General features: G+C 32.4%; 1 protein-coding gene across 3 annotated transcripts in view; it reads left to right on the plus strand.

The window, feature by feature from the left end:
• Positions 1-16,417, plus strand: part of LOC140062403 (high affinity 3',5'-cyclic-AMP phosphodiesterase 7A-like) — a 62,359-nt gene that overhangs the window by 29,113 nt on the left and 16,829 nt on the right. For all 3 annotated transcript variants that reach the window (XM_072108609.1, XM_072108610.1, XM_072108611.1), the window contains exons 2-5: positions 6,493-6,553; positions 8,169-8,276; positions 8,925-9,091; positions 13,446-13,509. In XM_072108609.1, coding sequence (XP_071964710.1) covers positions 6,493-6,553; positions 8,169-8,276; positions 8,925-9,091; positions 13,446-13,509 — 400 coding nt within the window. The remainder of the gene's footprint in view (positions 1-6,492; positions 6,554-8,168; positions 8,277-8,924; positions 9,092-13,445; positions 13,510-16,417) is intronic.

The raw sequence follows: 16,417 nt of genomic DNA on the forward strand, positions 1-16,417 counted from the left end.
GACTAGTAGTAGTAGTACAGTAGCAGCAAATTCGGGCCTAGGCCTAGCTAGGCCTCTCCTGTTAGCGAAACAAAAACTCACCTAAATGAATAAGATTCAACATCAAAGTTACCAACTGTAATTCTAACTTAGCATTCTGCTAGCTATAGTTTTCGTGTTTTCTTCAAGATTCGTCTCGCATCATCACTACTCGACTCTCTCGCACGCATGCATTGCTATCGTTGTTGGCTGTTGATTTCGAAAGCATCATCATCCACATGATGTATCCATACAATATGAATATTTATGAGCTAACTCAGGTCAAGGGTTAAATTAAACCGGAACACATTTGTCTTCCAGACAAATAGCTTCCGGTTGGTTAATTTTTGCATTAAATTGCGATTTTCCCGTGTAAAAAATTATTTTTTTCAATCCAAATTGAGGTCAAAGTGAATAACTTTTATGTGCAATTAAAATGGCCTATTCAACAAAAATATTGAAAAAAAAATTTTTTTTCAGGGGGACAATACATCTTTAATTAATACAATACATAATTGTGTAAATTGCCTAATTATTATTTAATGAAGCATAATTATGATTTAGAAATCAGTCGTGCAAAAATGTACTTCTAATAAACAGACCATCCTTTACAGTGCAAGTCTACATTCGTCATTTTTCACTATAAAAGTGCTAGCAATAGGAATCCTTACAATTTCCTTGGATCACACATCATTTGATTAAGACAATAGGGTTGTTTCTATTGTTCCTGCTCTATTCAATCATTCAGACCTTTGCAATGGGTCACTATTTATCAACAAGACTCTGAAGGATTACATTGTTAATACTATTGAATAATATATGATTTATAGGCATAGCCACCATAGTACAAGAAGATTCTAAATCTAAAGGACAAATTAAACAGTAGTTGTATTTCACTGGGTGTATGTATACCGTATTGCTATTAATTGTATCATATACTATGATCAAGATTTGACTTTGACCCTTTGACAATCATGATTGTACAATTAGACTTGAAGTGTAAATCTACATTGGATTAAATATATTTGTATAAGGTAAGTCATGTTTCTGTGAAATATAGTACTTTTGTATACAATTTGGCAGGTACAGTATACTGTACATCAAATGCTTGCCTTTTTACATAATTTCTGTTCAAAATTCAGTAGCATAAATTGTGTTCTTTTAAATTTTTTAAAATGATTTTATTTCTATTCTGAGAAAGAAAGAAAGCTGTTACAACCGTTAATGTAGAAAACGCCAGCTAATGTCGAAACAACCGTTAATGTAGAACAATCCACCGCTTATGTAGTAAAACCTCCAGCTTATGTAGAAATACCAACAGCTGTACGTAAGAGAGGTGGTCCTGTAAAAGAGTCGTCACTGACGATTATGAGCAGCGGTCCCTTAATAGAGAGAAAGAGGTTGTGGTCCCTTAAAAGAGGTGGTCATTTACAAAAGGTGTGGTCGTTAAGAGAGAGGTGATCCCCTTACGAGAGATGGTCGATTATTAGAAGCGGTCCCTTAACATAGATGGTTACAATTACGATGTGTGGTCGTTTTAGAAAGTTGGTTGCTTACGAGAGGTGGAAAGACTGATAACTAAGTAAAGATCGATGCATTTGCACATGATTTAGACATTTTCTACATTAGCTGGCGATAGTAACTACATAAGCTGGGAGGCACTTTTCGTTACTACATAAGCTGATGACCGTTTCTACATTAGCGGGTGTTGATTTTTATTTACTACATAAGCTGTTGGCGTTTCTACATAAGCTGGAGGTTTTACTACATAAGCGGTGGATTGTTCTACATTAACGGTTGTTTCGACATTAGCTGGCGTTTATTTAATTTAGCTTTATTTTAATTCAAACATAACTGTATTTTACCTAAGACTAGAAACTTAAACGTTTTTGTTTTTTCCCACCTTTCAACATTTGACATTCCTATGAAAATAGTTGATAGTATTTAAAAAATTTGTGTTTTTCCTGTACAACTTTATTTTAAGCATGATCACCCAAGCAAGCCCTTTATTTGTTTTTAATTTGTTATATAACATATTATAGATTATTAATAGACTACATAGTACAGTAAATACCGTCCTTAACTAGTCATTACTTATTTATTACTGTCCATCTATTATGCTTTATTTCTGCATATTGTTCATTTTGTCATCAGATGTTGTTGTCACCAAGATGTCTACATGTTTTAGATTAATAAAGTCACCATGGAAACAATAATATGTCATAATGATGATTGTGATGCAATGTTTAATATTTCAAAGTATACTTATTCCTGATCCTGGCCTAATAAATGTTGCAATATTAAATTCCAACTTATAATCCATTTATTGGAGTTGACACAACAAGTCTTTGATTGAATTAATGTTTTAGTGTTCAATACAGTATGATGACCTAATAAAATAATTTATCTCAAATGTTGTGTCGTGAATTCATTATTTTCAAGCTTTTGCATTGGAATGGTAGACAATAAGAGACATCGCTTGTGTCTCAATGCGAAATAACCCATCACACACCTGTTAACTACCCTTCGCCTTGTTTTCTGTCCCATTGCGAAAGCCATCTCTGTTACAGTACCTACTGCTGTATAAAATGCTACATTAAAGCATGATCTGGAAAACTTCACTAATAAAATTGACATACATAAATCATGATAAAGATGCTGTATATTTCTGGATATCTTACTGGAGGCTGGTAAATCAGCATCCAGGTTGAACAAGTAGTCTAATAACCTAAATCCTACCTGATTGATCTAGATAATACAATAGGAAATATTTAATTCTGGGAAGCAATACATGTTAGCACATGCTTGAACGATTTTGTAACTTTGATAAAGTATGCAGAAATCGTTCTCCAAGATTATACATTTCATATCATTGCTTTGATGACTTTGTGGAATCATTCATTCTGTTTGCCACTATTACAACTTTAAGGGATTTTTTTAAATAGTAGAAGTTCATTGTTTTATTCCATTTAAGATGGATGGTATACTGTACTTTGATTTTTATATTTAAGGTCAGTACTGTACTGTACTCACTGTAGGTAGGTGTTTTATAGAATTTAGGACATTACAGTAGACAAGATTATCCTTTTGTTAACAACACATTATAATGTCTATTGCATAATCGATTACTAGTATTTAGTATTTAGCCTCATACGTTTGCTAGTACCTGAGCTACACATATAGACTTTAAAAGCTGAACGGAAACTGCGAGTCTCCAGCTTGTCGTGTGACCTAGTGCCAAGTTCAATACGTTTTCTGACTCGCACACGACATGGGGATTTTATGGTCCGTTGAGTATGCGTGAACTTATAAGTTTAGAGGTAATCGCACCAAGTATAGCAACACAGGAATAGTTGGCCAACACATAACTTTTTCTTTTCAATTCAGACCCGTCACTTTGTGGAGATACGATCTTTTCAGTAATTCACTTACTAGTTGTGCTCCTTAGGAGGTTTTATGTGTACAGTAGCAACAATGAAAGGGTGCATGATAAAGCATCCAAAATAATGAAAGTTTTTGAAGGCTTCTAAAATTTGAAAAAAGTTTTATTAATTATTTTAAATTATTTTTAAATTTGAACTTTGAAAGTAACTCACCCACATAATGTCTGTCCAAAAATAAATTAAGTTACATGGTTCCATGCCAATATATAGGAATTCTGTACATAGTTTGCTAGAAGAAAAATTTGAAAAATAGGTGAGATACTACATACAGGTAAATATTTATTATTAAATATTACATTATTTAAATTTAAAATAAATTTTATTTTAATGAACACTGTACAGTATCAGTGGCATTCAACATGTTAGTGGTGCTAATATTATAGCAGCAGAAAATATATAATATTACTATAAATAAATTGCTTATAGTAAAAAAATGATTGCAAACAGACTTTTTATCAATGTAAGTAAAACATTCAAAAGGCGCTGGTTTAAATAAAATACGGTAGGTTGTTGTTGTGGACAATTTCATTTCACTTTCTAACAGTCTCTTTCACCTAAAAGTGCTATCGTACTCGAAAGGCCAATTTACACAGACAAGTGGTAACAGTAAGAAAAACCGCGTAGCTTCTCCTATATAGAATACTGTATGTATGTATCTTGAGCGGAAACCACCCGTCCACTGTTGTGTTTAAATGGTCATTAGGAATAATTTAATAAATGAATCTATATTTTTATTATACCAGTATCTGTACCAATATGTGTAGGTGTTTTTTTTATTATTCTAAAACGATTTCAGCATCAATTTATATTTCAGTTCATATTCTGTTATAATTATTACATATTTTAGTTTTAGTAAAATAATTTTAATGTGACTTTTTTTTTTAATCTTATAGTATATTAATGTGATTTTGGTTAAAATTGATCATGGAAAGTACACAGCATGAGTCATTGGCATCATATACCTATGTTTATACTGTAAATAAAGAATGAGTAGTATAACAGTTGGAACAGATACATGTTACACTATTGTCATTTTTATGTACTATATTTTATAAGAACAGATGTTTATGTTTTCAGTCATTAATCCAATTCTGGTAATAATAGATAGTTTGTCTTTATGGGCATTTTTCAAAAGTATATTTTTTGTTGTTTTGTTTTCTATTACAGTTTGGTGGTTTACAAAGATCACGTTGCAACCTAATTTTTTATGAAAATAAAGGACATTATTGTCCACAGAGCGATGTAAATGTTTGTTACCAGTCAGTGACCCAATTGTATTAGCAGCTAAAAATTGCTAATGCCATCGAGGATGTTTTAAGATCATCTTCTTTGTGTGGATCTTTCTACATACTGCACGTACATACATTGTTTTATCATGTTTGTATAATACAAACTTATGATAGTTAACTATAGGCTAAAGTTAACTTTGCAGATAACTGAATAACAACCAAACAACTATCGATCAATCAATATTAATAATGTGTTTTTTTGTGGGTTTTTGCTAATGACTCAATAGGCCCTATTCTCACTCAATAGGAAATAACCATATCCAAACTTTATGACTTATAATAATTGTAGAGTTACATTTGTATATATACTTTATGACTTATAATAATTGTAGAGTTACATTTGTATATATATATATTTTTTTTCGGGGGGGGGGGGGGGGGGGTCTAAACTAGGCAGCAGATTTGCTTTAGAAAAATATTACACCTCATAAATTAACTCGAAGTGATGATGAAACTTCCATCCTTTTATTTCCAACTGTACTGTAGGTATAAGAAAATTTAATCATGCGTGTCTTAACTTGCCAAGATTACCGTACATACAGTACACCTTGCTTCAGATGCAAATCCAATGTACAGTATTGAGTATGAACATGCAGAATATAAATAATTCATCAATGGTGTAAAATTGTGGTATACTACTGTATATAACATTCATTAGTTATTTTCTTGCTATTCTAACATAAATTGCCTGTAAAGTGTCAGGTAGTACAGTATGATGCATTACATGAATTACTAACTTTCTTTTGCAAAAACATTTCATATAAACATGGAATATTGATAATGTACCATAGTAGTAGTTTCAATTGCCAATTATTGTTTTAAAAGATCCCCAACGTTGGTTTCGATGAGGAACAAAACATTTCCCAAACAATCCCATTTTAGTATTCTTTGTGAGATGTATTGTAATATGGTGAAAAAGTGACATCATTGAGTGAGATTAAAATTAGTGTTATAATATTATTACACATAGAAGTGATACATTCTTTTAGTTCTTTAATAAAAAACACTCATTTATGGTTTGAATTCATATTTTTTAAGATGTGAACTTTAATTTGAGACTTCGACATTTGATACAGTATGTAACTTTATTATCTATGAATAATTAATTAATACTCTAACCTACCAGCATTGTCATTTTAGTAAGTAATTTCTAAATAAATATGATAACCTAATGAATTCAAATAAGTTTACTAGCAAGTGGTACAGTAATATTAAATAGACATAGTCTTCTCCAGTACTAATAGAGTGATACAAATGAAATCCATGTTTACAAGATCAAAATAAGCCAACATCTTGAAATGGATTTGGGTGTGGTTTACAAAAAACAAACAGTGGGTGAATGTTTGTTTGCTATTTTTACGTCATTTTAAGCTTGATCAATGTGTTATAAGCGAGATGGTGTGAAAATAAGAAATTTCCAACTGGCCTATTAACTGAATGTACAATTATAGGAAGTACAGTAAATACCCACAATGCATTTGATACTGTAATAACCTGTTCCTTAATCCTTCTTAAGTCCTGGTTAAGATTTAAAGTTTGGTCTAGTCGTAAGCAGGATATGAACATGATAATGATGCCAAGACAAAACAAAATTGAGAAAAAACATGAAACAATCTAGAATTTATTAGGATTTTTGACATTTCTGTCAAACTGGGACAAAATATATTTACTCATAAAACACAATTAAAATAAAATTAATATTATTAAAATGAATATAATATTTTTGTTGTTTATTTTTGCAGAGGCGGGGTGGCATATCATATGGTAGAGATGAAAAGGCTGCCAAGTATGTTCGCATGTTAGGTAAGTAAACCTTGTACATGGTTAAATGCCATTATTTCTAGACCACTTTTGGGAATAAGTGGGGTTTTTTTTGTTATACAGTAATAGGTTTTGTCATTTAGTGTTTTATTGCATGTATGGTTACAGTTGCTTTTAAATTTTAAAATATTAGACACTTGTTTTGGATGATATAGTTAGTGTGACTTAACCGGTGTCAAAAAGGTATAGGATAGGGTGAAAAAAGTTAAACCGTACTATGCCATATGCCATATGAATGATGTTATTTTAGGTAATCAATTTAGTACAGTTGTTGACGTACTGTATCTAAATTATGTGTGTTCATCTATGTATTATCAATCAATTTCATCTTCCCTTTTTGTGTTAATTTCCATTTTTTATCATTCCATCACATTCAGTAACAACATGATTGAGAATTACAATTAACAGAGCTTAAGGTGACAGATTAGATTAAGTTGGGTGTACCATTATTAATCCATGCATGAATATTTATTAATATGATAATGTAATAATTCCTCCTTAATCATCCATTCTCTACTATCTTTATCTATAGACTAATTTGCAATCTCATTAGATTTATATTCCAACAGTAAATCATTCTTTTGACAGCTTACTACATTAAACATTTTCATCGACGCCAGACATTGTAATCTACAGTATACACGCTGCTGGCGAGTCATGGATTTAATATCTCATTGTTTTATAATGAGAATTTAATAAGTCGAATGTTATTCCACGATTCCAATTATTTTTCCAAAAATTACTATAAATTGTATTTATGTTGAATCAATAAGATAATTTGAAACATTATTGAATGATTATACTGTACTATTAAGTCATAAATTCTTTAGTCAATACATTTAATTAATGTGTAATGTGTTTGAATGATATACTGTAATGCCATATAAATTGTTCACATTACAAAAATAAAGTTTAGTATTATACTAGCACACAAGACCAACTAAAACAGAAGCTTTTGATGTGATACTGTGTTAAATTTATATTAGAATTGTCATGTCAAAACCATTCTACTACAGCAACTATTATTGTACTGCAATTAATAAAAATATTGTGTTTCTGTGAGAAGCTTATAAGCAGTCGACACTGCAATAAACAATGTGTATGTTTATTTTTAAAAAAAGGCTTGCTAAAAAATTACATATTTAAACAATTGTAGTTACTGCAGTAACTTCAGTAGAATAATTTTAAAATGATCTGAGACTTCTATAAATTAGTTTCTACAGTACTGTATATGTGATGTCATACAGTAATATGAATGTTAAGTAAAGAAACAGATACTATAATATGCAATAAAAAGGGAAATCCCCTAAAGTACGAAAGTGTTTCTGTTGATGATAGGATAATGTATTTATACAATATTTCTAAATTGTGAATAGCTAAGAAAAGCCATATTAGAAGACAATTAATGATGTCATATATCTCTATATATACACACATCTTTGATAAAATTAGTTTGAAATTATTATGCTACAGTAACTATGAATGATAATCAAATTGTTTTAGTTTACAGTCCAATTCATTTTAATTGATATTCAGTTTATATTTGTTTTCTTTGTAACTTGCAAATAGTTGGTCATAGCATATAATATTTTCACAGGTGATATTAAGAATTCCATTAATGACATGCAGAATATTGAATTGGGAAGCAAAGTTCCCTTAAAACGAAGGTACTCCCTACCAGAACAAGATGTTAAACTTATACAAGGTAAGCAAAATATTTAAATTTAAGGACTGAACATGCTAACAATAACATGGCTAATACTATACAGATTTATACAAATAAAGTTTACAGTATCTGATATTATCTAAAATTGTAGCTTATCCATGCAGTTCAATATGTTCTGTAGCCTACATGTACAATCAATACCAAATGAAATTGACCATTAAAAGCTTTATCTTTTTTTTTACCCTAACAATACTCTGTACATTTTCTCTACGTTTTGTGATCTAATTAAAGGTCACAAACTGCATTGTATGTAAAAATAAATGGGCCTATTGCAAATTTTGTCTTCTTTAAATGATAAAAATGTGAAAAATAAGTTGATACTAATCATTTAAACGGCCTACTATAAATACCAGTATGCATTGCGCGCTGATTGATATTGTCATTTTGAAAGTGTCTTTAACGTTTATGCTACATTTTAACTTTTTTTAAATATTTCACGTCATGCAATAATATATACTGTAGCTTTAAAAAATATCATAAGTTCACAATGAATATTCTGCCTGCAGTGATTATACCTTTTCCATTCTGTATCTGAGTTAGCAGCACTATTTATTATTAACCTGTCAATAATGGTTACAATTCTACATTATGTTATAATGAATCATATATTTTTTCCCAAATTTGCAGGCCTTCAGAACCATGGTACCCCTAAAAACAAGTCTCTTACAAGAACGCGCTCTTCTAGTTTATGCCGGGCGCATCGACAGTCAAGAAAAATTGAGTGCAGAAGTCGGCACCCTGTGACTGAGAATGAATCTATCCACCTTGACAGACAATATCCTGGCCAAATTAAGGTGTGTATTTACAGTATTTTTATAAAAAAACTAGGATTTTATGTGAACAAACTTCCTTTTTTTTAAGTTTCCTTTTCAAGTTAGAGACTAGACTAGAAGTGAGGCCTTAATACTGTAGCCTATAGCTCATGATGATTTTCCCCCATTTGTGAAAAAAAAGAACTCCCTGGCTGCAGGCTTGTAAACCATAGCAATTCAACCAAAGACATCTTCAAACCTGTATCTGAGTTATATAAACGTTAGGTAACAAACATTGGACAAATGTTTTGCCTTGGTAAGGGCATCACCATGGAACCTGACATGGTTTCACTTTGTGACTCTATGCAATCTGTCATTGAGTGCACACATTTCAATATTGATTTTTGTGTTCAAGCACTTAAAACATTTTGTTGAAAAGAAAGAAGTCAATATGTTTGCAATGGAGTTTGTTGTTGGTCAGTGAAATCTTAAGTTGGTATATTGTATTAAAAAATGACGGTCAGCACATGTATACTAGGAACTGTCTTCCTCTAAGAAATTATTATTTTTAATGTAATATTATTGCAAACACACAATTAATGATTCACTGTAACTATGTGATATTCAGGCTGACTTTTAACATTCAACATTATACAGCAATTCAAGGTGGCACAAAATAGTGGGTTTAGAAGTAGAAATGCAGTTTACACAATTTCAATCAATATTTTAAATATACCTGTACCAATATACCTGGAACAATAAAACAATTAATATTAATGAATGGTAACAAATTACGTTTTTATTTTCTTGAAATCCCCAGGGATCGATCACATTATGACCTAAAACTTAAACCAACATTTATATAATACCTTCACTACCAGCAATCATTTCCAACCCTGCAGATCAAATTTCCAAATTAACTTTAAAAAACAAATTCATCAGCTATGCATTAGCAGTTGTCATAACAACAGCTTTCATTACTCGGTATGAAGAATGCAATTTCATATTATCAATATTGAAAGGATCTTCCTTTAAATGTAAATTGACATCTTTTCAATTACCTTTGGTGTGTTGTCTTACACGTCAACTCCTTCACACTACTATACTATAACACTAGCTGTTTACCTAATTTAATACAAATTTGCAGATTGTATTGATATCTACAACATAAGGTGTTTTTATTATTTTCCATCAGGCTTTCATGACAGTGGTCTATTTTTAATTTTTGACCAGACCTATATTTAAAGACCCCTTCCCTGCAATTTTGGACGTTTTTTGGAAAATAATACATATATATCACTTTAAAAACATTAAACCATGTCATTCCTTGTCTTAAATGTACGTTTTATGGTAAATTATGATAAAAAGTGAGAAACAATGCACTACCTAAGTAGCTCGCGGCGATCGACCTCTCGTGGACGGTCTTAGGCCTAGCCTAGCTAGGCTTAGTTTTGTAGGCCTAGCTGGTAAACATCGGTAACGTACGAACATCGTACGTGAGCTATATACCTAGCCTGACGTTGTATAGTTGCTGCATTAATTGTCTTTCTATTTTTGCCAGACTCCGTTGATACAAATTGGGGAAAACCCGGTATTTTCGCTGAAAAGTTAGGAGTCTTCCATTTGTTTTGGCCTCACGATCGATCGAAAAGTGGGGGAATTACAGGTGAAAAACAAAAATATCAATCCGCGCGCAATGCATTTTGGGATTTATAGCGGGCCGCTATAATTATTAGAATCGGCTTATTTTTCACATTTTTAACCGTTTAAAGACGAAAAAAGTTATCGCAATAGGACCATATAGTATTATTTTTACATTAAATATAGTTTGTGATCTTAAATTAGATCTAAAAAAACGTAGGGAATGGGGCTTTAATAATGGTATCTGATCTTGAAACTGTAAAGATGAGAATGTCTATGGTGATGAGAAAACAAAAATGTATATAGTTAAGGATGTTTTCAAAGAAAGGCCCAGTTATTTTAGGTTGATAGCGATCAACGATTAATAGATAAATATGCATTTTTCCTACAGAAAACCAAAGAAATCAAAAAGGTTTTCGACCTCGAATTATAAGATAACCATTTATGCTGTCCAACCAGATGACGTCATGATTAGTAAGAGAAATAAACAGGTTTTATTGTTCTTATTTTCCATGATGTCATTTTGGAAAAATATTATCAATTCAAAGACAGCATAAATGGTTGTTTTATAGTTCTAGAGTGAACATTTTTGTTATTTATTTTGTTTTCTGTACGAAAAAAATGTATGTTCTTTATCGAGTCTGTAGTATAAACAGGCATTTGACCAAATCATGATAATAATCTAGGCAACCATTCACTTCCATTAAACCATGAATTCACTATATGTACTTGTAGATCTGTTTGACTCTTGAAAATGATCAAATAATACTTAATTGAAGTTACATTTCATAAATATTGAGTTTCCCAATAAAAAAATATTTCTTGATTTACATATTTATTGTCTGTCAACATTTATTATTCAATCTATGACAACAACAACAAGACATGAAATCAATAAGCTAAAGTTGGCCTATCATATATCTCCGTTGTAATATTTGATAAGATGAATTAGTAAATGTTATATTAATTATTCACCTTTTTTTTTAATGTGAATGAAATAATTCTAACAATTAATTTAGGTATTTTTTCATCAAATGTAAAGTAGTACCATAAAAAGGGTCACGTTTTAAATGATATTTGCCAATATCCTATTAGATTACCATTGCTCTATTGTTTTTTCAACCATAGGTATCAACTGATTAAAGTTCATGGCAAGGCTATTGCTGCTTACTTATATATTTCAAAAAGTCATAAGTCTGATAAACCTATCCTATTTTTTAAATTCAGATGTACGTCAGAGGTATTTGGTTCATTAACCTATTTGACAAGCGAATACGACAAGTAAATCTAGCAATACAATGAAATGATCACCTTCAATACCACAGAAAAACGTTCTTTTGTACAAACAAAACTACAGGAATATTTACATTTAATTGTTATTTAATTCAAATATTAGTAATTTTGGTAATTAGCTAACAAATTCCCCCTTTGTGATATGTATAAAGATGGCCAAAAATTACTGAAAGTATGTCCACCTTTTTAAAATATATCTCTAAATTTGCAGAGGAGATTTATAAATTCTGTACTTGCTTGTGAACCCTAATAAAATACTGTAATAGAAGGGTAACTCATTCACACACCTGTGCAACCTACATTACATTGTAAGTTGGGAACAGAAAATAAAGATCTGACAGTGAACAATCATAATAGATAGTTTGTGAACTTTCAGTCATTAATTTTGAGATTTCTCATAAACTGAAGTTGTTTTGATTAGTTTTTACCTATAGGTTAGAAGGTTCTGCTAAAACATTTAACATAATACAGTATGAACTAGCATGTACAAGCAAGGGATATAAACAAAGTTTCAACAGTAAATCAATTGTTTAGTACTTAATAAAAACACAAGAAAAATGTCAACATTAAACATGCAAGCCACACCAGGTTTTATAGGCATAGTAAAAATCAAGATGTGTGTATCTCTCCTGTCCATTGTATTTCAAAAGGTGTTTTTATTTAAAATAGCGCCAACAATATTGTAAATTAGTGGCATATATCTATTTCAAATAGACTTAAATGGATGCACTGTTTCTTTTGTTGCATCCTGTCTTTGAATGAATTCCCACACCTACCAAACATTCACCCACTTTTGATTCATTTAAAATTAATTTTAAAAAACTCTTTTATTTACCTAATTTCTTTCATATTTTTTGCAATTGGCACAATTTGAATGTTTGACCAGACAACTCCCTGGTTTGACTATCATTTTATTTTAGAACTGTTTCAATTGCCAAGAAAATGGAAATGTTTTCATCATACCAATATTTTTTTTCCCAACAAAAACAGACCAAAAGATGTAGGTCTGTTTGTAAGTTCATGCCCTTCTTGGACACTAGCCATTGTATTTATACTGTAAACTTAATAAATCAACTTCTTTGAAATCTATTTTTAAAATATTGTACTACTGTACATATAGTTACAAATTCATAACATACTGTGACAGATATTGATTCATATAACAGTAATGTTGGGTGTAAACTATTTTTATTTATTTAGAGAATCCTGTTTTAATTATTTTTTCTGAAATTTAGGAACTTTCTGGTGTGATTGCCAGTAAAAAATGAAATTTTAATGTTAAGATTTTATTTTTATTTTTTATTATCTGGTTGAAATATTGTTTTCATAATATTTTTATGTTCTAAAATATTGATAATTTACCCAGCAAACTGACAATAATGTTTTAGAAGAAATATATCTCAAAATTGGTCATTTTATGTTGTGATCATATTTATAACTTCACATATATTATTCTTTGCAGCAATTGGTTTCGAATCTAGGAAATTGGGATTTCGATATATTTCATTTAGAACAGCTAACATCAGGTAAGACTCAAATAACACCAATAACACACCTGTTTTATTAATATCCATTGTATTACTAATTGGTTGCCTAGCAACCTGACATACATTTTAGATTGAATGCAGAGTCCAGGAAATTTGAAGAGAATGATGTATTGTGAGGATGAAATTTTGTAGCACTAGTGTAATTGTCATAATAATCACTGTTATTGAAATCATTTATATGTAATCATTTAGTGTTATCTATAATCATCCCTACGACTATTAATATTACTAGGTATGGTACAGTATTTTAGACTCGCTGCTTTAGAGATGTAGTGTTACTGCATATGTACACAGCAGCATATATATTTTTCTGTCTGAACTACATAACTGATTAGCACAAGACAGCTAAGATTCCTCTTTCATCAAGAGAGTTAACAAACTCTATTTTTTTTATGTGTCGCCTTTCCTAAACACTCCAATACAGACACAACCATGATCAGACTCACTTCCGTTTAAAAGGCAAGCTATTAGGAACATTTTAATCGTGTCTGAACACAGCTGCAGACTACTGTACAAGTTGTAAACAATGCCATTAGTCCGAACATACTAGTAGCCTAAAATCAATCAAATACACATACTTAACATATAATTAAGTCATCATCGCCACCAAGTGTATTTGTTATTATCACATTCCATTTCAAATTATCTTAATTTGATCACTTAATCATATATACTATACTGTAATTCTTTCATTGAATTATCCTTGAGTAAAATGATGACTAATAATATGAAGCAACTTACTACTCCGAGGTTAAACACTGTGAGCAACATTGGGATTGTGCCCAGGATTATATGATTATAGGCTGTATAGCCTTCCTGCTAAAGCAGCGCTTTCACTTTGATTACAATAAATTTAAAGTTTTTCCTAATCAATTGACAAACAAAATGTCTACCTACAGTATTACACCTACAATATTTCTATAAATCTGAAAATGAGATTAACCTAGGCTGGGTAGAACAACCATGATGACTGCCAGAACCCTGGGTTGCTGGGTGGAAGAACTAAAGCATTATGCAGGGTGGAAAAACCATATGATGAGTGACAGAACCCTGGGTTGCTGGGTGGAAGAACTAAAGCATTATGCAGGGTGGAAAAACCATATGATGAGTGACAGAACCCTGGGTTGCTGGGTGGAAGAACTAAAGCATTATGCAGGGTGGAAAAACCATATGATGAGTGACAGAACCCTGGGTTGCTGGGTGGAAGAACTAAAGCATTATGCAGGGTGGAAAAACCATATGATGAGTGACAGAACCCTGGGTTGCTGGGTGGAAGAACTAAAGCATTATGCAGGGTGGAAAAAACATATGATGAGTGACAGAACCCTGGGTTGCTGGGTGGAAGAACTAAAGCATTATGCAGGGTGGAAAAACCATATGATGAGTGACAGAACCCTGGGTTGCTGGGTGGAAGAACTAAAGCATTATGCAGGGTGGAAAAAACATATGATGAGTGACAGAACCCTGGGTTGCTGGGTGGAAGAACTAAAGCATTATGCAGGGTGGAAAAACCATATGATGAGTGACAGAACCCTGGGTTGCTGGGTGGAAGAACTAAAGCATTATGCAGGGTGGAAAAACCATATGATGAGTGACAGAACCCTGGGTTGCTGGGTGGAAGAACTAAAGCATTATGCAGGGTGGAAAAACCATATGATGAGTGACAGAACCCTGGGTTGCTGGGTGGAAGAACTAAAGCATTATGCAGGGTGGAAAAACCATATGATGAGTGACAGAACCCTGGGTTGCTGGGTGGAAGAACTAAAGCATTATGCAGGGTGGAAAAACCATATGATGAGTGACAGAACCCTGGGTTGCTGGGTGGAAGAACTAAAGCATTATGCAGGGTGGAAAAACCATATGATGAGTGACAGAACCCTGGGTTGCTGGGTGGAAGAACTAAAGCATTATGCAGGGTGGAAAAACCATATGATGAGTGGCAGAACCCTGGGTTGCTGGGTGGAAGAACTAAAGCATTATGCAGGGTGGAAAAACCATATGATGAGTGACAGAACCCTGGGTTGCTGGGTGGAAGAACTAAAGCATTATGCAGGGTGGAAAAACCATATGATGAGTGACAGAACCCTGGGTTGCTGGGTGGAAGAACTAAAGCATTATGCAGGGTGGAAAAACCATATGATGAGTGACAGAACCCTGGGTTGCTGGGTGGAAGAACTAAAGCATTATGCAGGGTGGAAAAACCATATGATGAGTGACAGAACCCTGGGTTGCTGGGTGGAAGAACTAAAGCATTATGCAGGGTGGAAAAACCATATGATAAGTGACAGAACCCTGGGTTGCTGGGTGGAAGAACTAAAGCATTATGCAGGGTGGAAAAACCATATGATGAGTGACAGAACCCTGGGTTGCTGGGTGGAAGAACTAAAGCATTATGCAGGGTGGAAAAACCATATGATGAGTGACAGAACCCTGGGTTGCTGGGTGGAAGAACTAAAGCATTATGCAGGGTGGAAAAACCATATGATAAGTGACAGAACCCTGGGTTGCTGGGTGGAAGAACTAAAGCATTATGCAGGGTGGAAAAACCATATGATAAGTGACAGAACCCTGGGTTGCTGGGTGGAAGAACTAAAGCATTATGCAGGGTGGAAAAACCATATGATAAGTGACAGAACCCTGGGTTGCTGGGTGGAAGAACTAAAGCATTATGCAGGGTGGAAAAACGATATGATAAGTGACAGAACCCTGGGTTGCTGGGTGGAAGAACTAAAGCATTATGCAGGGTGGAAAAACCATATGATGAGTGACAGAACCCTGGGTTGCTGGGTGGAAGAACTAAAGCATTATGCAGGGTGGAAAAACCATATGATAAGTGACAGAACCCTGGGTTGCTGGGTGGAAGAACTAAAGCATTATGCAGGGTGGA

This window comes from Antedon mediterranea, chromosome 11, assembly GCF_964355755.1.
Source record: "Antedon mediterranea chromosome 11, ecAntMedi1.1, whole genome shotgun sequence".
NCBI lineage: Eukaryota > Metazoa > Echinodermata > Crinoidea > Comatulida > Antedonidae > Antedon > Antedon mediterranea.